Raw genomic sequence first — 22,438 nt, 5'->3', positions numbered from 1 at the left:
AATTTAAGACCTGGATTAAATATTGCAAAATGGTATCTACCATCTATAATCTTAGTAAATAGATCTTGGCCATGTTACTTTCCAAACTATTTGAAATACTTCAGAGGGTTCGCAGATGGCTTAGTGGTGAGGATTCTGGGCTTTCACTGCCAGGGACCTGGGGTTCAATCCCTGGTCAGGGAACTGAGATCCCACAAGCTGTGCGGCCAAAGTAAGAATTTAAAAAAGAACTCATGAAACAAAATATGACATGGCCAACTGAAAACAGAAAATTATCAGCAACTCCTTTAACTTCAGCTTTAAAAAATACCATAGTATTCATAATCTCATTGTTGGTTTGAGGCCAAAACAAACACTGATCAGAAGTGACTTGAGAACCCTCTAAGAAAAATACCCAAAGAAAATATGCCTCCTGGTGGCGATGGTAAAGGGTAATAACTTTTTTGCTTCTGTACTACACCTCTGTGCTTTTCTAAAATCATGTTGTTTAATTGCTAAGTCGTGCCCAACTCTTTTGCCACCCCATGGCCTATCACCCACCACGGTCCTCTGTCCAGGGAACTTCCCGGGCAACAATACTGGAGTAGGTTGCATATCCTTCTGGGTATCTTCCTGACCCAGGGATTGAACCCTTGTCTCCTGCATTGGCAGGCAGATTCTTTACCACTAAGCCACCAGGGAAGCCCATATAGTATGACAATCAGTAGAACTGCTGAAAAAGATGTTATGTCAATATTGTTTTAAAGCAGGATGAGGCCTATTTGTTCGACCCCAAAGCCAAGACAGAGCAATGCCTGGTGCACAGTTTGTTGGATGAAAGAATGTACTGTCTGCGTTTGGTTCCTGCCCCTGCCCATTAGCAGAGATCAGCCTTGACACTGGAAATGCAACAGCAGCCCAGGCAGGGAGTTGAGCCTGGCTGTTCTTACATCCTGTTAAACCACTCAACAGACACACTTTTGGTCAAAACTAGTAAACTTTATTTAAAGTTCAAAAAATAAAATAACAGACAAAAGGCAGCTTTCGCTTTGTTCTTCCCGAGGATCAGGTGTGACGACCCAGAGCTGGACCTACCCCTAAGAAGTGAAAATACCCTTTATCCCCAATCAAGCCACAGCGAGAAGGATGTCTGATTTGGGGACAGGCCTGGGGTACTGGGGCAGGAAGGAGACCACCACAGAGGGTGAGTGGGTTCTGCGATAGCACAAGTAGAGAACAAAACAAAATCCCCAGCAGAAATGGGTCTGGAACCTCAACAGGGGACGGTCACAAGGAGCTATGTACAAGGGAGCCAGACTGGGGCTGTACCCCACAGGGGAGCGGAGCGGCAGGGTACCTCAAGGCCGCCCTCCACCTAGCCAGGTGCCGCTGCGCACAGCTCACCCTCAGTTCTCGTCATCACTGTCATCCGGGCTGATGGCTGGACTGGTGAGGCTATAGGTGGGGCTGGTGGGCGAGTAGCCGGGGGAGGTGGGCGAGTAAGTAGAGCCTTTGGGGGACGTGGGGGAGTAGGTGGGGCTGGTGGGTGAGTACTTGGGGGAGGTGGGGGAGTAGGTGGGGCTAGTGGGTGAATACTTGGGGGAGGTTGGGGTGTAGACAGGAGAGGTTGGTGAGTAAGTAGGCGATGTGGGTGAGTATTTTGGGGTGGTGGGTGAGTAGGTAGGGCTGGTAGGTGAGTACTTGGGGGAGGTGGGTGAATATTTGGGGCTGGTAGGTGAGTACTTGGGGGAGGTGGGGTGTACTCTGGTGAGCTGGGGCTATAGGAAGGACTGGCTGGGGTGTACTTTGGTGAAGCTGGGCTGTAGCTGGGCGAGCTGGGGCTGTAGCTAGGCGAGCTGGGGGTGTAGGTGGGAGACTGTGGTGTGTATCGTGGGCTTGAAGGAGAGTAGCTTGGCGAGGTTGGGGAGTAGCTGGGTGAAGTCAGAGAGTAGCTTGGAGAGGTTGGGCTATAGTTGGGGCTTGTTGGTGTGTAGTTGGGACTAGTAGGTGAGTAGCTCGGTGACGTTGGGCTATAGCTGGGTGATATTGGGGTGTAATTGGGACTGGTTGGAGAATAGTTAGGACTGGTGGGTGAGTAACTTGGAGAAGTTGGAGAGTAGCTTGGCGATGTCGGTGAATAGCTTGGAGATGTCGGTGAGTAGCTGGGCGAAGTGGCCGAGTAGCTGGGCGAGGTGGCGAGTAGCTGGGTGAGGTGGGCGAGTAGCTGGGAGAGGTGGGCGAGTAGCTGGGTGATGTGGGTGAGTAGCTAGGTGATGTGGGAGAGTAGCTTGGGGAAGTGGGAGAGTAGCTGGGAGACGTGGGTGAATAGCTGGGAGACGTGGGTGAGTAGCTGGGAGAGGTCGGGGAGTAGCTGGGTGACGTGGGGCTGTAGTTGGGGCTGGTTGGAGAGTAGGACGGAGAAGTAGGGGAGTAGGATGGGGAAGTGGGGGAGTAAGAGGAACTCTGGGGTGTGTAGCCTCCAGGGGAGCGGGGCTCATAGGCAGGCGATGTCGGGGAGTAGCTGGGAAAATACACGCGACATGTTCCTTCCAGCACTCACCTCAGAGACCAGGTCTCTGTGCTTCCACCCTCAGCCCCAGTTCTCTGTGAGGTCAAGCCTCTCCCTCCCTCCAGGGTCCACGCCAGCCCCTCTCTGCTCACCTGCACAGGTTTGGCAGCGGCCCGTCCTCTCAATCACCCCCTGCCTCCGATCCATAGCCCCCCGAGCTTGGGGCGGCCTCCCTCGGTCATCTCTGGGTATTTATGCCGCCCTCTGTCACAGACATTCGCTTCTGTGGAAAAGAAAGGCTAATACTGAACTGAATCCCTAGTTTTCAGATTTCATGGCTGGGGAGCTCTATACCAAGGCCTCAAAGGACCCTCAACTACTTACAAAAGAACTAAGCAGGTTTATCTTGGAGTGAGAGGAGTGGGAGGTCAGTGTGTGTGATATTTGATTCTGAAAATGCCAAAGTCAGATACCACAAGTCAGAAGCTCATTCCAGTCACCTTCTGAGTGAGACAGGGCATGCAGACCAGTGTGTGGGCAGCTCTGGGCTCCACACACACTATTCATTCCTCTGGGATGAATTCTAGGCCACTGTCATCTATAGAATTTAACCGCAAAAGAAATAAAGCTGCTTCAAAGGGGGAAAGAAAAGGGAAAAAATCAATGTCTTGTTTGTTTCCCAAAGCTGAAACCAAGGCCAGAATTGGGGTCCCTGGCAGGAACTTCCCCGTATGGCCACCACACCTTGACAGCCCAGGTGTGCTGCCCCAAGACATGCCTTGTCAACTCTAACCTCACCTCCTAAAGTTAGGTACTCTTTGCCTATATCCTTGTCACCTCCTCTTTCTCAAGGGCTTGGGCCAGCCTGAATCCCTTCTATGTTCAGACATTTTAGGATAAGACAGAAGAAGGCGGCACTAGAGCAAAGGGTTGGTGAAAATTGTCTGGAGCACAGAAAATTTTCAGGGTGAACCCTGGAGCCTCAGGAGATGGCTTGAGGGTTTCGGCCTTTGGTGAGAATCCTGGGGAAGGTACAGCCAGGACTCAATGGGATCAATTCAGTGGAGGAAGAGGAGAGAAGGCAGAGCTCAGAAACAGGTACAACCTCAAGAAGAGACTTCTGCTCTGAGCTGTTCAAGGAAACCCATGGCAACTTTTCACACACTGAACACCAGAAACTTTAAAATTAGTTAAGCTTTGGTCCACTAAACTTCCACAGAGAAGAACTCAAAAGAATTTAATAAAAGCTTCTAGTTTGAGTGTCAACTTCATGCCAGGCACTAAACATGCCTAATGTACCTTGTTTGTCTAACCCTAACCACTAACCTGATGTAAGTGAATTCCTATCTCTTTGACATAAGAAACCTGAGGCTATATAAAGTGACTGCCCAAGGCCTCAATCTCAAGGAGCCAGCAGAAGTCAAATCCAGCTCTCTCTGATTCCAAACATATGCTCATCATCCTACGGTACTGCAGCGGAAACAATTAAACTCAAGGACACCCGGAGCACGATTCATCACAGCCAAGACAACCTAAATGCTCATCATTCATTTAGATGAATGGCTAAAGATGATGTGATACATATATATAATGGAATATTACTAAGTTATGAAAAATGAAATAATGCCATTTGCAATAACCTGAATGGACATAAAGATAATCATATCAAGTGAAGTCAAACACAGAAAGACAAATACCATATGATATCACGTATATGTGGAATCTAAAATATGATACAGGGACTTCCCTGGTACTCCAGTGGTTAAGAATTCACCTTCCAGTGCAGGGATCACGGGTTCGATCCCTGGTTGGGAAACTAAGATCCCACATGCTGCCGGGCAACTAAGCCCATGCACGCCAACAAAGACCACAAAGTAATAATTAAAAAAATAAAAGACTCAGCTCAGGCACTACTTCTTCCAGAAAGCCTTTACACAGCCTCCCCAGGCAGACTGGTGCCCCTCCCATGCTTCCACACCCCTCCATCACTGCACATCTCATAACACAATGAAGTTATCTACTGGGGCTTGTCTTCCTCATAGATTCTAAGCATCTCTTGGGCAGGTAGCATTCCTCTATTATCCTGATCATGTGAAACTGATCTAAACTGCTTAGGACCCTCCACTGCAGGGAAGTGCCCTCAAAGAACTTGAAAAGAGAAAGGTTGTTCCCTTATAGTCAAACCAATGATCCTCTCATAATGAAATCTGATTAGCCACTGCTGGGTTGTGGTCTACAGATACAGGGCTAAGAGGTTCTGAACATCCACAACGCTCATCCAGATGACCTGATGAAATCTCAAGGAGATAGGTCCTGTGCTGACTAAATTCACAAAGCCAGACCCCATCAGCTGCATCGTGTCTCGTGAGAAACACAACAGAAGTGTTTGCTTGCCTTGAATCAAACACAACGAAGCAGGAGCAGGCCTGAATCTGGCTTCCAGAGGTCACTAGAGACAGGCCCAAAGGAAATCACACTCAAGGCTTTTCACGCCCCTCTGCTCCAAGTCCATGCTCACCAAGCCAGCCACCTTCTAAAGACTCCCTCTGCCTCCAGGCATTGAGAGTGGGCCAGGGGCTGTCCTGGAATGTTCTGGACTAACCCCTCTACCTAAGTTATATTTTGGGTTACACACAAAATACTTCAGCCCCCAATCCTTCATCCATCGGTTCGCACTGCCCATATGGTAAAGGTTTGACTTCCAAGGGCTCAACACTTCTGCTCCAACTACAATAGAGTTCTCAAAGTTCCTTTTCTTCACATGCTCTCCTTTCCAGCAAACTTATTCTCAAGGCCCAGTTCAAATGTCACCTCTTTAGAGAGCATTCTCAACTCTTCCTAGCCTTATCTACACCCCAGCAAAGTTCTCAGCCCAACGTTAATTACTTGTTTACACATCTGTCTCTCCCACTGGACTGTAATCCTTGAGGGCAAGGATCACGTTTCATTTGTTTGGTAAAGTAACCAGCACAGGGTAGGGGCTCAGTGAACACCTGCTGCATGTATAGGAAACCCCTCACTGAGTTATAAATAATCTGAGGACCAGGATAACCTTCTGATTCACCCTTGTAGCCCACACTCCACCTAAAAGAGTCTATTACTGTTTTAAATTCTTCCTGGAATAAGTTGGAGTATCAACAAATTGACTTATGCTTTCCACAGTGGACAACTGCTTTTAATGAATGGGGGCAACGCCTTCAAGTAATCAGGAGCCCACTTCCCTGGACTCTGTACAAGCTTTGCATAAAGCCTCAGCAGCAACCCTCCTTGCTTCCTTCCCCTCACTTGGCAACAGCCAAGTGTCCAACTCTTTGTGACCCCATGGACTGTAGCCTACGAGGCTTCTCTGTCCATGGGATTTTCCAGGCAAGAGTACTGGAGTGGGTTGCCATTTCCTTCTCCAGGGCATCTTCCTGACCCAGGGATTGAACCCCAGTCTCCTGCATTGCAGGCAGACGCTTTATCCTCTACGCCACCAGGGAAGCCCTTGGCAACAACAGCCAAAACCTTCCTCAAACAGCAAAGACGACTGCTGTGTCTTACAGTCAACCCAAGAGCCCTCTCTATTTCAACACATACACTACTGTCAAGACGTCTGGAAAATATTTTACCTTTAATATTGTCAGTGCCCCAAGAGGCTTCTCCAGGCCTAGGTGGAACTTTGTTATTCCCTTTAAGACGAAGTATGATATAAATGGTAAGCCGGTAAGCCTTGCAGAACAAAATCAGTCTTGGAAAAGCCTACACACCAGAGATGATGCCTGTGAAATTTTGTGCACAGCCTTCCATGCTTTTCAAAAAATACAAATATATTCCCATTCTTCCATAAACGGAGCCTCATTCTACATACTGTTGAGGAACCTTTTTCTTTTTCCAGATTCCTAAACTTTAGCGGTTCACAATGCCCTTACTGCCTCACTACCTCTCACAGCCAAAAGAGATCCACTTGTTAAATACCCGGATCCAAACAACCTAGTAATGATTTACATGAGAGCAACTTAACAGCCCTTTGAAAAAACAACACACAAAAACTGAGACAAATATTATTTTAATGTATTAAAATAAAAATAACATTTTTCCTTATCCAGAATAACCACAATTACTTATGTATGACACCTGTTGCGCACCACACTTCTCAAATCTTAGAATCAGACACCACTCTTATCTCTGGTTCCACACTGATTCTTGCCCAGTATTTAGCCACTGCTAAACCCCAGCTTCACAAAGATATGACGTCATCGAAAGGGATCTGGCGCCATCTAATGCTGAAAAGAAAGCTGCCCAATCGAGTGGTTCCCAAGGCATCAAGCAGATGAGCTCTACTTCTCCTGAAAATTTAAAAATCTCCCACTGGATCCCTGTGGGTGCTGCGGTGCCTCACGAGTTTGCCAATAGGGAGTCAGGGGACTTAACCTATTAAGAGAGTCTTATTCTATTATAATAAACCCTGGTTATTAAATAGAATTCCAGCGACTGAACTGAACTGAATTAGTAAATACTTATGTGACTTAAAATTTCAAACAGTATCATTTAGAAACAATGTTGCAGTACAAATCCTTCTATGTGTATTTTTATGTACCTGTCCAACTATTCGTTCACCCATTTATTCGAGTAACTTTTACTACATGCCTATTATGTGCCAGGCACTATTTGAGATGCTAGAGGAAGAGAGGTGAATAACAAAGTCCTCCAAAATCACTGCAAATGGTGACTGCAGCCATGAAATTAAAAGACGCTTACTCCTTGGAAGGAAAATTATGACCAACCTAGATAGCATATTCTAAAGCAGAGACATTACTTTGGCAACAAGGGTCCGTCTAGTCAAGGCTATGGTTTTTCCTGTGGTCATGTATGGATGTGAGAGTTGGACTGTGAAGAAAGCTGAGCGTCAAAGAATTGATGCTTTTGAACTGTGGTGTTGGAGAAGACTCTTGAGAGTCCCTTGGACTGCAAGGAGATCCAACCAGTCCATTCTGAAGGAGATCAGCCCTGGGATTTCTTTGGAAGGAATGATGCTAAAGCTGAAACTCCAGTACTTTGGCCACCTCATGCGAAGAGCTGACTTATTGGAAAAGACTGATGCTGGGAGGGATTGGGGGCAGGAGGAGAAGGGGACAGCAGAGGATGAGATGGCTGGATGGCATCACTGACTCGATGGACGTGAGTCTGAGTGAACTCCGGGAGTTGGTGATGGACAGGGAGGCCTGGCGTGCTGCGATTCATGGGGTCGCAAAGAGTCCGACACGACTGAGCGACTGAGCTAACTCACTGAAATTTACATTCTATTCAGGAAGTAAGAAACAAAAAAAACGAATCCTTTCAAGTACTGACCAGCTATGAAGTAGAAGAAAGTCAAGACGGGGTTAGAGAATGCAAAAAGATGCTACTTAAATAGGGTGGTTGGGGATCAGCGGCTACGACATCTGAGCAGAACACATACTGACATAAAGGAACAGACCTGCTGAGGTCTGAGCAATGTTCTTCTAAGCAGCAGGAACAGTGAATAATAAAATCCCTGAGGCAGGAATGAGCTCCTAGTTCTGGATCAACCAGCAGGTCGGGGAAGTTAAAGAGCAAAAAGGAGATTTGGAATGAGATGGAGAGGTCAGCAGGGGTCAGAAAGCACAGGCCCTCACAGAACAGAGTAAGGAGTCTGGATCCTTTGAAGAGAATTCCATGCAAGGGAGAGATACGATTAAAAGATCTCTCTAGCTGCTTTGCAAACTCTAACAGAAATAACTAGGGTCTGGGACTACCGTGGCACCCCGTGGGAAAGACGATGGTGGGGTGAACCATGGTGGCTGAGCCAGTCATGAATGATTGGATTCCACCACATTTTGAAAGGCAGAACAAACAGACTGGCAGACAGACTGAGCAGAGGCTGGGAGAAAGGGAAGAGTCAAAAAGATGGCTTTTGGGTTTAGGGCGGGAGCCACTGGAGGCACTATGGAGCCCTCCCTGCTTGCTGACCCAGGCAAGACTGGGGCAGGGGCATACTTGAGGAGAGACATTAATAGTCTTTTATTTAAGGATAAATGTTTAGAAGTGCAGCACTGGGCCAAATAATATGCATATTAAACAATCCATACTGTCAAGACTGTCCTCCAAGAAGGTTATACACCAATCTATCCCTACCAAAAATTGTGTAAGCATGCCTATTTCCCAGTGCTTTTGTCAACAGGGGAAAATCAGGTAAGAAAAAAAGTTTGTGTTTAATTTGCATATTTCTATTAGTAAGTTGAATATTTCTATTGGCCATTTGTAGTACTTCTACGCACTGCCTATTCCTATCCCTGATCCTCTTATCTAGATTTGTGCCTTCCTGAGTTCTAAGTGTTCCTTATACATTAAGGAACCTAACCTTGTCCCTCACGTTGCAAATACGGTTTCCCAATCTGTTTTTCAGCTGTTCATGGTGTCGCTGACAAACAGAAGTGGCTCTTATCTTTAAGTTTGCCTTGCTCTTCTTTGTAGATAAAATGCTTAGCTGGGTGCCTATCACATAAGAGGCACTCAATAAAATTTACCCATAATTCACTCATTCCTTCTAAGGATTTTCCCCTGGTATCATCCTCCAAAAGCTGTCTATATTTTTTGAGTGCTTTATAGTTTTGCTTTTTAGACGTCAACCTCACTCCATCTGGAATGTATTCTGTGTGGTCTGAGTTCAGGATGTTCTAATTCCTGACACAACTTTCCTATAGCTGGGCCCCTGCCTCTAGCAAAATTGTCTCCATCACAGAGCTATTCAATTCCATTCTTTCCAGCTCACTGGCTTCCTCCAGTTCATTCCACAAAGGAGTTTGATTCGCCCATAGCCCTCCCTCCTCCCTGGTCCCTCCTGCTTCCACTCTTAGTCCTCCCCAGTCAGTTCTTCATACAATAATCAAACTAGTCATTGTTTTTTAAATGTAAATTTGATATCCCTCTCCTGCTTACAAATTCTCCAATAGCTTCCAATCTAAAACAGAATGAAATCCGGATTCCTTACCATGATTTACGATATCCCACCCGGCCTGCCCCACCTCATGTGTCTTCAGGAATGGTTTAATAATACTCTCCTTCTCACCACTAAACCCCAGCCACCCTGGTCACTTTTCAGCTTCCAGGGTACACCCTCCCTCAGGCCCTTTGCACTTATTCTTTCTTCTGCCTGAAAAGCTCTTGTCCGAGAACCTATGGCCTAGGAGACTGGCTGCTTCTCATTATTCGGGTAATGTCATCTCAGGCCTTTCCAGTGACACCACCCCATTTAAAGAAGCCTCACCTCATTCATTATCCATCGCATAACACCATTTCACTTTATTCAAGGCACTTGCCCTTAACAGAATTATCTTGTTCATTTATTCGTGTTTATCGTCTGTCTTCCCTGGCCCTTCTCAAAGAAAGTGCTCTAGATTCTAGAAGATAGGGTCCTCATCTTTTTCAGTTCTGTATCCCCAGCATCTGTTCTGCCTATTGCGTAGCAGGTACTCAGTTAATACTTGTAGCAGGGGGAGGGAAAAAAATTGGGGGCTCAACTTCTCATCCAAACTTGTAAAGACCTCTTAGCATTCGTGTCATCTCATTTAACGTTGGTGTCTGGGGTGTGGAGCCAATCACCCCCACTTCTTTCCCTCCTGCTCACCCTCCAGCCCCTCCTGTTGCCAGGCCCCCAGCTCGGACACAGCACTAAGTTTGCTGACCCCCAAGGAAATTTAACTCTGGCTAGCCAAAGCTGGCGGAGAAGGCAATGGCACCCCACTCCAGTACTCTTGCCTGGAAAATCCCATGGACTTGCATGGAAAATACCATGGACTGGTAGGCTGCAGTCCATGGGGTCGCTAAGAGTCGGGCACGACTGAGCGACTTCACTTTACTTTTCACTTTTATGCATTGGAGAAGGAAATGGCAACCCACTCCAGTGTTCTTGCCTGGAGAATCCCAGGGACAGAGGAGCCTAGTGGGCTGCCATCTATGGGGTCGCACAGAGTCGGACACAACTGAAGCGACTTAGCAACAGCAGCAGCAGCAGCAGCAGCAGCAGCCAAAGCTGGACCCAGCACTGCCTTGGCGCCACTAACCCATCCGGTCCCCTTGGGCAGGAGAAGTGCCAGGTTTCCACGGCTATCGTCAAGCCCCGCCCGCAACGCGGGAGGGAGGAGTAGTGGGAGGACACCAGTTCATCCGGACTGAGGACTCCGAACTGCACGCTCTTGATGGTGCGCAGCGGGCATGCGCTGCCCCAGGAGCCGGGGCCACCCCCCGTGCATGGCGGACGTAGGCGCGCTGCGCAGGCGCAAACCTCAGTACAAAAAGCCTGCGCCGCCTCCACTTAGGCGCTCAGACCTCGTCCGGGCGGCGGCTGGGAGGATCTCCCCGGTTTGGGAAGAAAAAGCTGGAGGAGGGAAAGGTCGGGGAGGGAAGGAGGCGGGGGAACGTTAAGGGGTGAAAGGAGCTCTCCTCCGACCTTCCGGAGATTTTTCCGTCTCCCAAAAAGAGAAAAATGAGGAAGGGAAAGGAAAAGGCTTCGGGGGAAGAAGAGGAAAAAGGGAAACCGAGGGTGAAGGGCGGAGAGTGGAAGACCCTCGCGCCCAGGCACAGGTGAGATCTCCGGGGCAGTCTGCTCACCGTGACTGAAGGTGGGCGAGGCGGGGAGGAGAGAGGGTCAGTGGGGAGGAGAACCAGGGTCGGGGAAGCAAGGAACTGGCTGAGTTCCGGGGTTAAGGGCAGGCCGGGTGTGTTGGAAGGAGGCCTGCACTACTCTCTCTGCTGAACTTGGCAAGCGGGACTTCCTGTTTCCCCAGAAACGCTCTTACATAAGGCTCTGGACAAATGAGAAAGAGACAGCCGGAGCGCCCCACCACTGTAGGACTCCTGCCTGGACCCTGGGGCGCAGCTTCCCGTGTTCCTGGGCCCTAGTGTCCCACTTCCTGACCCTGAGCCCCCACATCGCGCCTGCTTCCCTGCCCACCCCCCGCTTCCCCGCTCCCTGCGCCAAGTCCCAGCCTAGGCTGGTGCCAGCACCTGCTGCAGGTGCCCAGGCTGCCAAGGGAAGGGCCGCTGCTCCTCCCAGCCCAGCGATTCCCCACAGGAGGAAGCCCGCCTCCTAGGTAAATCAGGCCACTTCTGCTGGACCTTGGGCAGAGAATTGATTTTTTTTCCCCCTGGCAGTTTGCCTTTTGATTCTCTTCTCCTGCCTGGGGCTTCAAGGCACGTAGGTCTCCGTGCCCAAGCCTGGATGTCGACCTGGAATTCAGGTGACCGTCGCCCCCACCCCCTACCTCCCAGACCCCCCTTGCATTGGCCCTCAGCTACCCTGAGGATACCCCCTAAGCCCCAATAAAGAGAGAAACCATGACTTATTCTCTTTAGTATCCACTTATCAACATTTAGTCCCAATAATAATAAAAATAATATCTGTTTTAAAAATCCACAGGGAATTATCAGGGGAGGAGCCTGTCCTGGTCTCTGACCCCTCACATTGGGGAACTCCTGGCCTAGTCCCTGTCTCTCTGGCATCCGGCCCCTCTTAGTGGCAGAAGAGGGGGTATGGAGGACCCATCATCACCCAGAGTACAGTCAACACAGTGTCCTGGGGGGCTGCAGCCAGGGTTGGGGAGTCAGGAGATAAATGGGGCTGGGGAGCTAGTGAGGTAGAGAGCTGGAGGTGGGAAGAGCTGGGAATATTTGCATGGCATGGACCTCACGTGAGCCCTGGCAGCCTTCAGTGGGGGAGCGGGGGAGAGCCAGGTCTGGGGGAGGAGCAGCTCAGGGTGGGGCAGAGGGGACAGGGGTGCTCAGAGAGCGGCCGTGGGGACAAGCCACCTGGAAACCATGGCCCTTCAGTGAACTTGGAAGAGTCCAAAGTAGGTGAGGAAGGGGGCAGCCTTGAGTTGGGTCTGGGGGAGGGTGCGGAACCACAGGGAGGATCCTGGCCGCAGGCGCAAGAGCCCTGACACTTGGCAGAGACGCAGGCCCAAGAGCCCTGACACTTGGCAGAGACGGAGCTGGGGCCCAGGGGAACTGGCCGCAGTGGCCGAGAATTCCTCCAGGCAGCGCAGGGCCAGCGTGTCATCCACCAGCAAGTCCAGCTTCAGGTAGACAGCCTTCCCCTCATCAAAGTGCACCTGGGGGGGCAGGGGAGGGGCAGAGTCCAGGCCTCTGCTGGCCCTGGGCTTCATCTCAGGTGTCCTTAGAGGCCCAAGGCTCCTCTCAGCCCAAACCCCACGCTCCCCTCCCCACCTTTAACTTGCCCCCAACCCCGAAGCCCAGCCCTTCTTCAGTTCCGGCTTTACCCGTGGAGCCAGGTGGGGCTTACCTGACAGTACAGGTAGTACAGCCCAGCCCGGGTGACCGTAAATTGCCCGGTCTGGCAGTCATAGCGCAGGGGGTTGGAGCTGTTGATTTTGGCCTCCTCCCAGCCACTCACCGTCCCGTCCACACCTGAATGTGGGTGTTCAGAGATGGGGAAATCCCTCTATAGAACCTTCTCACACTGGCCAGTGAGACACTGAGTTTATAAACCTTTGGGCCCACTTTACCCAGAAGATATCTAGGAGGCCCGAGACAAGGGAGGAGCCACAGCCTAGGGAGCTGGGAGTGTGATACGAAGTTAGGGGAAGAAACCCGACCCAGAGGACTAGAATGATAGACAGCAAGTTCTCACCAGCTGCTTCTGGAGACAGGAGAAGGACTCAAGAAGCACGGGGGCTTTTATAGGTTGTGTCTGCACCATTTGCTCTTTTACTTGGAGAAGGTATGCATGCATTACTTAAATCATATATAACATGGGTTATTAAAATAAAAAATCAAAAGGGAAAAATATAAAAACAAAAAATTAAAAATAATAAAATGGTACCCAAATCTCCATTAATGAATGGATAAGGAAAATTGTGTTAAGTCCATACAATGGGATATTACTCAGCCATAAAAAGAAATGGAGTACTAATGCATGCTACAATGTGGAGGAAACATGAAAACGCTATGCTAAGTGAAAGAAGCTAGTCACAAAGGATCACGTGTTCATGACTGTCCAGGTGGCGAAATGGTAAAGAATCTGCTTGCCCATGAAGGAGACGCAAGACATGGGGGTTGGATCCCTGGGTCTAGAAGATCCCCTGGAGTTGGAAATGGCAACCCACTCCAGTATTCTTGCCTGGAGAATCTCATGGACAGAGGAGCCTGGAGGGCTGCAGTCCATGGGGTCACAAAGAGTCAGACATGACTAAGCGACTGAACACGCATGCACATGAAATTTCCAAATAAACAAATACACAGAGACAAAAAGTACATCAGTGGTTGCTTAGGGCTGGAGGGGATCAGGGAAATACAGTGTGGTGGGTGAAGCATACAGGGTTTCTTTTTGAGGTAATGAAAACTCTAAAATTACTGTAGTGATGGTCATACAATTCTGTGACTATACTAAGCTTAACTGTACATTTTTAAAAGGTGAATTGTATAGTATGTGAATTATATCTCAATAAAGCCGTTAACAATAACAAAACTAGAGTAAAGGTAATTGCAAATTGTAAAGAAGACAAATAATCAAATGACAAAGCAGGGTCTCAAGTGACTTCACAATCCTCCATGAGCCGCCCCTGTTTACCTCTCAGATCTAATCTCACACATTCCTCCAAGTCACAAGACTCCAGGCCCTCAGGCCCACTTTCTGTTCCTGCTAGGCACCAAGCTCACTGTTTTCACAGGGTTTTTACTGCTCTTGCCTCCCCCCAGGATTCCTCCCTCCCTTCAGTCAGTCTGGTCACTCTGAGTGACCTCCCCAGGCCTCCCAGTCTGAAATATTAATAGCTAGTCTCCATTAAACTCTCCTCCACTCACCGCATCTCTCTCATAGCAGTCACCAAGGACAGAAATCATCTTTATTTCCTTCTGTGATAGTTTGGGGTCTGCCTCCCCCAAGGAGCAGGGGAATTGGTCTGATTACCGCACCCCAGGCCCTGCAGCTGGGCCTGCTCTGAGCACACACCAAGCACATGCTGGTGGGAAGAAAACAAGAGGGGAGGAAGAGGCTGTAGAGGCAGCTGTCTCTTGTTTGGGTCCACAGGCTGCTCTCCGGGGCTTCCAGCACCTCATCTCAGTAGCCTGGGAAGCTTCCTTCCCGGCACCCCCATCTTTTGCCTGCCCCGGGGCGCTCTCCTGGTTCCTTTCTCAAGAACATAATGCTCACAGGGCATTTTCATCCCTGCCTATGGGTTGCCTTGGCTTTTGTTTCGCAAGACTCCAATCTGAGTCTCCAGCTTTGCCCCTGCCTGCCCCTCCTGACACTGCTCCCTGCCTGCCATTAGAGTAACCTCCCCATGCTCCCCACTACAAACTCACCTAGACCAAAACTGAGCCTGACCCCCCCCAACCCCAAATTTGCTTGACCGTCTGCATTCCACAATGGGCTCCTGGTCCTACCTCTTATCAAGCACTCAAGCCTCTCTCTCCTTCACCAGCTTTATCCATTGATCACCAGTTCCTAGCAAGTCTGCCACCTAAGTAGCTGTCTCCGTCCCCTGTGTGTGTGGACTCGGCCATTTCTCACTGGGACTCTTTTCAGGCTCCTTCCTCTTTAGGCTCCCTGCTCCAGTTTACTCGCCACACTACACAGAGCCATAGTGATGTTTCTCAAATGCAGACATGAGACTGTCTCTTCCTGCTTTGACTTCAGAATAACCTCCAGACTCCAACTGTGACCTGGCTCCATATGCTTCTCCAGCCTCACCCGATCCTGCTCTTCTGGATCTGTCTCCTCAACCACATCGAGCCGCTTGCTCCCCGTCCTCCAGCCTCATCAGACTCTTGGCAAATTCTGGGCTTTTGTACAACTGGCCCTGCCCCTCTGTCCATCTTATACTCACACTTGGGTAAGAGCCCATGCCTCCTTGGGGAAGGGTCCCTGACTCCATTGTAAAGTCTTCCTCTGTACTGGCCATGTGTCTCTTGCTACTTTCATTATTATTCTTGTCATATCACATTGTAATTTACAATTTTAGATGCTTGCCTCCTCTCCTAGACAGCAGTTCCTTGCAAATAGGTCTGGATATTACTCAGTGTGGGCACCTAGCTGGGTCCATACAAACAGTAGCATCTCAGCTCATATGGGCTGAGTCAACAAATGAGTAAATGTCTGGGTAACTGCTAAAATAATGGTCCAGTCAGAAGGGAGGAAAGCTGGCCTGAGGCATGAAGAGTAGGGGAGAGAAGGAGAAAGGGCATTCCTGGCTAGGGAACTAGTTTGAGCTGGTTGTGGCTAAGGGCATGGTGTGCCTGAGACCATGGTATCACTAAATTTCATTCTTTACTGCCCGGCAATCCCCCTTTTTTCCCTGCTAGGCTTGCTTTTCACCGTCCCTCCTGCCCATCTCCCTCAATCTCCAGAGGACCCCGAAGGCATCAGGTAAGGGCTACCTTTTGTCCTCCCACCCAAACCACAAACCGACTTGTTCTCGTGGTCACCGCTGACCCTCTTATGGAGATGAGATGACACGTCCCGTCCCTTTCTTCCTTCTGGAGTCCACCCCCTCCCACCTCCTTGGACGCTGCCTGCAGGTCCCCCACCCCTGCACTGGCAATCGCCTCTCACTCAATGTCCGCAACACAAGCACAGACAGCTGGATTCAAATCCTGGCCCCACCTCTTAGCATCATCATGACCTGGACAGGTTACTGTCATCTCTGTAAAAAGCAGATGGCTGGATTATCTTCCTTTTAGGACTCTTTCAAGGATTAGGTGAGATTAAAACCTGAATAGGTAGCTATGATTTAGGCAGTATTGCTTAAGGACTGAACTTTTCCTGGACTCACATCCTTCTCTACCTCCTGGCCCATTTCTCTGCTCCTGTCACAGAGAAACTTCTGGAGAGAGTTGTCACTGTCTCTGATTCCTATTTCCGATTTTCTCTTAACCCAGTCCACACTGGCTTCCAACCTAACCACACCAGCCACCGCCCTTGTCAAGGTCACCAGTTGACTTTGAATGTTACTAAATGCAGCGGTCATTTCTCTGTTCTCATCTCATGTGACCGACCACTCAGCTGCATTCAACATAGACAGCCACATCCTCCTTCTTGAAACTATGTCTTCTCTGAGACTCCAGGACACTGCCCTCCTTGGGTTTCTTCCCCTCTCTCTGGCTGCTTCTCAGTCTCTTCTGGATTCTCCCACTCTGCTCCAAGAGCCTCAGGGCTTTCCTTGCAGGACCCCCTTCCCTCGTGGGTGTCTCATCCAGTCCTGTAGCTTTAAATACCATCCATCTGGTGATGACTCCTGACTCTACACACCCTGCCCAGGCCTGAGCCACTCACCAAGTCCAGATAACTATTTGTGAAACTCACTTGTTTATTATTATTTATCCACTTAGTTATTATTAGCTCTCAAATTCAATTATTAATTTACATGCCCCCCCAACTTATTTCCTTACTAGTTAACACCACTTTAATAAAAGACACCATTATTTCAAAGATGCCCAAGTTAAAAATCTAGAAGTCATTCCTTACCCCCCGCCCCTTAATCCTGCTCCACCAAGTCCTTCTCTTCAAACTACACACTGAATCCATTTACTTCTCTCCGTCTCAGCTGCCAACCCTAGACTAAGTCACTCTCGTATCTTGGCTCCTGGCCTGCCAGATGGAAGGGAATTCCAGGTGAACGAACAGTATGTCCAAAGTCCAGAAGAAGCACATTGGTGGGGAGGGGGTGTCAGCCAACAAGTATGGAGAGGGCATACGGATGTGCCAGGAAAAGAGGTTGAGACCAGAGCATGGAGAGGATGAAAGCCAAGCAGAAAAGCAATAGAAGAATGAGAGATATGCTTAAGGAGGCTGAACTTGGCAACACAGGTGGGACACAGTAGGGGTGGGAAAAGTCTAGAATGGGGAAGGAGCTGGAGACTTGAGTTTGAGGTTCTGAGGTCATGGTGCTGAGGTGGGGGTGGGGTGGGGATGGAAAAGAAGATCAGAGATTGGAAATATTTAGAGAAAAATGATCAGAGCACAAAAACTCTTGGAATATGGAGGGGAAAGAAGAGTGAAAAAAATCAAGGATGCTTCTTGGAGATGAGCGAGGGCTGAGGGAGAAGCCCAGCTGGTGTTTTGCTGGGGGGATCTGCCTGGTCTCTGAAAGGGGAAGGGGTCTCCCTGGGGTCCCATGTCTGAGTCGCAGACAAAGTCCAGTTTGGGGAGCCAAGAGAAGCGAGCCCTAAGCATTTTCCTGAACTGGCTTTTGGAGTTTCTGATGTTGAAGGTGGGGATGGGGCTGGGAATCAAGGTTTTGGAGGGGGTCCCTTGTCCAGAAGGCCAGGGCTGTGAGGGTAAGAGAAGAGCTCAGAGGCGGATCGGGGCCTCACCTGCCTGTGCTCCATCTTGTCCTGGTCGTGGGCGAACTGTAAGACACAGGAAAGGGGTGGTGAGCCCTGCCCTGCGCCCTGCCACCCCTTCTCCCTGGGCATGGCTCCCCATCACCCACCTTCATAGTGGGCTGCAACTGCTCTGCGCGCCCGTGGTTTCTGGCCTTTAGATGCTGAGGATCAAGGAAAGACAGATGGGCAAAGCAGTCCCCACGTCTGGGGGCTTGGTGGCCAGGAGCTACTCTCTCAGCCCCATTCCCCCCAGTACCCTGGCATCCTTATTCTTGTTCAGTCTCCTGGTCTCAGAACCTCAGGCCGTATCTTCCTCCACAGGTATAGCCACTGATAATTTATCATCCAAAGGGGGATGCTTCTGAGCGCAAGAGGGGATTATTAATCATCACATTGAGCCCACAGGTGTAAGCCTGCAAGCCTGGATACATGGTCACAGGTCACCCCAGTCATAAGTCTTTGCTTTGGGGGGTTTGGGCCTCTGATTCTGTACTTTGTCTTCATGAGGACCTCAGGAGCTCTCCTAACTCCTGGCTACCCGCTTTCATATTCAGGGTGGGGTCTGAGTGAGAAGCAGGTCTATGCTATGGAAGGAGCTTCAGAGGGAGGGTCAGAATTCTAGGTTTGAGTCTCTGTGACTGCGAACCCCCTTTTACTCTCTGTGCCTCAGTTTCTCTACCCATAAGCAAGGATAATGGGTTTTGCTCTGCCTGCTTCACAGGGCTGTTATGATGAACAAAACTGATAGTGAGTCCAGAAGCCACCATGATATGATTCCTAAGGTTGGGATAAAGGGCTGCTCACCATTTCTGCGAGGCCGAACCAGTTTCAGGAAAGGAACAGCATCCTGGCTTTCCTCCGGCTGGGGATTCAGGTCCTAAGGGTGTTAAGGGCAGAGCTAAACCAGGATCTCACCAGGGACTCCAAAGACACAAGCTAAGCCTGACAGGGGGCCCGTCAGGAGAGGCCCAGTCAGCAAGAGGACGAGTCCCTCAGCCAAGAGCGGCTGAGGCCACCTGGAGGCAAGTTCTTGGGGTCAGGGCTCACCCCTCTCCCCAAAACCAGCCACATCCCCCTAGTCTGCTCCCCTCAACCAGCAATTGGTACATCACACACACACACCCACACCCAGTCAGTGTGCAAAATGAGTACACACCCTGCACACACAGCCAGCATCCCTCTTCCATAGCAGGCTCCTGCATCTCACACTCCCACGTCCCCCACAGCCAATAACACTTCGTACTTGGTTGACATCAAGGGGGCACAAACCCTTACACACAGTTGTCGCTCTCTCATGTACCCAGGCATAAGAGAGGTGATGCACACACACCCCACACACATGTCTGGCACAAGCAGGGCACACACTTCCCATGCCGAGCAACCATTGAGCCAGCACCCACCCCCAACTCACCAGCGGGTCCGGGTCTTCCTCTGCCACCAGGTCCCTCTGGGAAGGCTCCTGCTGGGAAGGAGGCAGCGTTACCTTGTCCTTCTCCACCTGACATCTCACCCTCTACCCACCTTCCTGGCCCCTTTTCCCCCCTGCCCACCGGCCCCATCAGATGTTCAGCACAGTCCCAGGGAGGGGTGTGCAGCCGGGCCTCACCTGGGCAAACAGCGATGCCCGGCTCCCCAGGCTGACCACGGCCAGCAGGAGGCCGAGGCAGGCCAGCACCAGGCCCAGGCCCAGCACAAGCGGGGCCAGCAGGGCGGTGCCCGGCTCCCCCCGGCGCTCCCTCCGCCTCTGGATCCGACGGGTGGCCATGGGGCGGGGGCTGTGCCTGCCTCACCGGCCCCCCATCCCTGGACCCAAGGGATCGGGGGAGGGGGAGCCGGCGGGCGGATCTGGCCGGGGAGAGGGAGGGGCCAGGGAAACGGGGCGGGAGCTGTTCGGGGGGGTGGGGGATGAGGACAGGAAACCGGACACTGTGATTAAACTCCGAGCTGGGCCGAGCTCAGTTCACGGAGCGGGGCGCGCGCTGCTGGGCTTGCAGAGCCCAGAGCGGGTCCCGGCCGGAGGCACGCACCTCCCGAGCGCGGAAAAGCGGGGCGATGTGTGTGTGAGTGTGCAGCGGGCGAGCTGGGGTGTGCGGCTGAGCTCTCTGCACGCGGCCGGCCGGCCGGCGGGAGAGAGGGAGCGAGGGTTGAAACAGCAGAAACTCCACGCGGCCTGGGTGCCGGTGGCGGGGCGGGAACACCGCCGCAAGTGCGGCGGGTCTAGTCCTGCCTGAGCGAGATTGCTAAATTAGGCCTGCAGGCCAAGGTGACAAGGCCACATGTGGCTGGTTTTATTATTCCCTCAGTCAACACAGTTGGAGGCCAGGGCACATTCGGATTTTAGCAGCCGAACCTAAAGACATCCTCCTCCTGCAAGTAACGAAAAGAGCTGAGGTCTGGCATTCGTGCAGGCTGGGTTTCTACTTCTTTTAGCAAATCAGTTGGTAGTTGATTTAAACCCCAGGATCCTGCACCTGAGGAGAGCAAGCTTCTAGAACTGTGCGCTGGGAGCTGTGTGCCCCCACCCCCACCCCAAGTGTGTTCCCCAAATGCAGTTCTCTGGAAACACACCAGCCACTTATGCAAATAATAGGGGTTACCTGAGCTCAGCGAGGAGTTACAAGGAGCTCACGGAGGTTCCTTTAAATCGACCCCAGATGGAGTTCCTTGTGCGGAGCCACCTTTAGCAAAACCAAAACACCACGTCTAAGCTAATTGAAGTTTCAGCCTCTCCTAGTAGCAGAGATTTAAACCAATTAGTCTGGAATTTCCCTGATGCACGTTAATGAGGAGGTAGTCTGCTGGATAAGACCCCTGCCCTTCCTCACCCCAAAGGAAAGGTGACCAGGTGACCTTGCCTGAAACAATTCTTTCTTTTCTTTTGCTGATAAACACCTTGTCTCTATAAAAGATCCGTTTATTTCCTTGGAGGGCCTGTCTGCTTGTTAAATGGGATGTTTTCTGATCCCTGATTCGTGAATGTTGAATAAAGCCAATTAGTTCTTCAAATTTACTTGGTGGAAATTTTTCTTTTTTTTTTTTCACGCTCTGCCATACAGCCTGCAGGATCTTAGCTCCCTGACCTGGGATGGAAAACATGCCCCTTCCATTGGGAGTGTGGAGTCTTAACCACTGGACCTCCAGTTTGTTAAGTCTTAACCCTGGACCACCCAAAGCCAAGTTTATTACTTATCCCTTGACAGTCTGACAATACTTCACAGGGAGATAAGTAAGGCCAGGACATTTCTTAAGACTTTGAAATCTGGTTTAAAGCAGGTCTTTGCATGCTAGGGTAGGAACAGGGGTTGGTAGGGTTGGGAAGGGTTGTAATATAATAACTTAGAATCAACAACAGAAAAATGAGGGTTTTCAGGTAAGGGATTCAAATAGTCTAGGATGCAACCTGTCAGTGTTGTAGCCATGCCTTCCGGAAAACAAACTCACTTGGAAGGACAATGCAGATAGTGGAGTGCAGTTTATTACACCGGCGGGCCCAAGGCAGAGTCTCCTCTTAGCCAAGGAAACTGACCAGTTTTTTGTGAAAACCTTGTATACCCTAAGTGAAGCAAAGTTGCTCAGTCATGTCCGACTCTTTGCGACCCCATGGACTGTAGCCTACCAGGCTTCTCAGTCCATGGAATGTTCCAGGCAAGAGTACTGGAGTGGGTTGCCATTTCCTTCTCCAGGGGATCTTCCCAACCCAGGGATTGAACTTGAGTCTCTCGCGTTGCAGGCAGACGCTCTACCGTCTGAGCCACCAGGGAAGCCTCATATACCCTAAGTGTACTTGCTCAAACCCACCTCCCCAAATTCCTTGAAACTAGTCTGGACAAGGTAAAAGAGAGATGGGATCAAAGTTAACCCATGATTCCTGTGTCACAAGACTAGATAAACAGTGGATGTTTATCAATAGGTCTGGGGTCATATCCGGATAAACATAATGGAATTTACCACTTTGTTCTGTTACAGAGATAATTAGCATACTCTTTTAGGCAAAGGAGAATCCAAGTACAAGTCTTGAGGCTCTTTTATCCAGGGGTCTGGTTTTCCATGGGTATGCCATTTCTATAGACACCGGGCACAAAGTTCAGAGTCCTTTGGGAGGGTGACCATGCGTGTAGCCTAATGTTCGCAGCCAGGCCTAAGATGGAGTCCAGCTCTGTCTGTTTCCTCCTTCATTCTCCCATCTTGATGCTCTTAATTCATATTATGAGCATCATTCATAGGGATACATTGAATACATTGTAAAATTCAGGGTTCACAAAGCAGAACTATCAAGGCAACTATAACAATGGTAAATATAGTTTTCCACCAATCGCCCTTCACCCAAGATAGGACCAAAGTCCAGAAAGGAACGTTTTCATTTGACATTGCTTTTACCTGGTTTTTCATGACATCTAAAGCAGTTGATACATTGCCCGATAAGTCAGGAATGCATACACAACATTCAACCTTAATTATAGCACAGGTCCCTCCTTGAGCAGCTGTGAGTATGTCCAAAGCCATTCTATTTTGAATTACTGCTTTTCTCATTTGGACGTGCTCTTCATTTAAGGCTTGGATGGCTTTTGTTTTATCTAGGAGGGCCTGTTTTGTGAAATTAGTCAAGGC

At 49.9% G+C, this 22,438-nt stretch overlaps 2 protein-coding genes and 1 long non-coding RNA gene across 5 annotated transcripts; 1 reads left to right on the top strand and 2 right to left on the bottom strand.

The window, feature by feature from the left end:
- Window positions 1-957: 957 nt before the first annotated feature.
- On the bottom strand, window positions 958-2,695 carry LOC133231470 (DNA-directed RNA polymerase II subunit RPB1-like). The gene is made up of 4 exons (XM_061389869.1): window positions 2,641-2,695; window positions 2,213-2,534; window positions 1,384-2,171; window positions 958-1,076 (listed from the first exon to the last, which is right to left on the bottom strand). Exons 1-4 carry the CDS (start codon window positions 2,693-2,695, stop codon window positions 1,045-1,047), a joined length of 1,197 nt encoding a protein of 398 aa, XP_061245853.1. The 3' UTR covers window positions 958-1,044.
- Window positions 2,696-10,519: 7,824 nt separating this feature from the next.
- LOC133231419 (uncharacterized) lies at window positions 10,520-11,828 on the top strand. The gene is made up of 2 exons (XR_009731129.1): window positions 10,520-11,071; window positions 11,275-11,828. It is a non-coding gene; the product is annotated as an uncharacterized LOC133231419 (long non-coding RNA).
- A 91-nt stretch (window positions 11,829-11,919) lies between these two features.
- On the bottom strand, window positions 11,920-19,714 carry LOC133231399 (tumor necrosis factor ligand superfamily member 12-like). Of its 3 annotated transcripts, none has more exons than XM_061389685.1 (7): window positions 19,437-19,711; window positions 19,242-19,292; window positions 18,635-18,707; window positions 17,938-17,991; window positions 17,819-17,854; window positions 12,789-12,913; window positions 12,222-12,597 (listed from the first exon to the last, which is right to left on the bottom strand). In XM_061389685.1, exons 1-7 carry the CDS (start codon window positions 19,593-19,595, stop codon window positions 12,313-12,315), a joined length of 783 nt encoding a protein of 260 aa, XP_061245669.1. In that variant the 5' UTR covers window positions 19,596-19,711; the 3' UTR covers window positions 12,222-12,312. The 3 variants fall into 3 exon arrangements, with proteins under 3 accessions (XP_061245671.1, XP_061245669.1, XP_061245670.1); XM_061389686.1 differs by having other exon boundaries at window positions 12,228-12,597; window positions 19,242-19,289; window positions 19,437-19,710; XM_061389687.1 differs by lacking the exon at window positions 17,938-17,991 and having other exon boundaries at window positions 11,920-12,597; window positions 19,437-19,714.
- Window positions 19,715-22,438: the final 2,724 nt, after the last annotated feature.

The sequence above is a fragment of the Bos javanicus genome, chromosome 19, assembly GCF_032452875.1.
Source record: "Bos javanicus breed banteng chromosome 19, ARS-OSU_banteng_1.0, whole genome shotgun sequence".
NCBI lineage: Eukaryota > Metazoa > Chordata > Mammalia > Artiodactyla > Bovidae > Bos > Bos javanicus.
The sequence above is the reverse complement of the archived record's forward strand: the minus strand, read 5'-3'. Positions and strand labels throughout refer to the sequence as shown.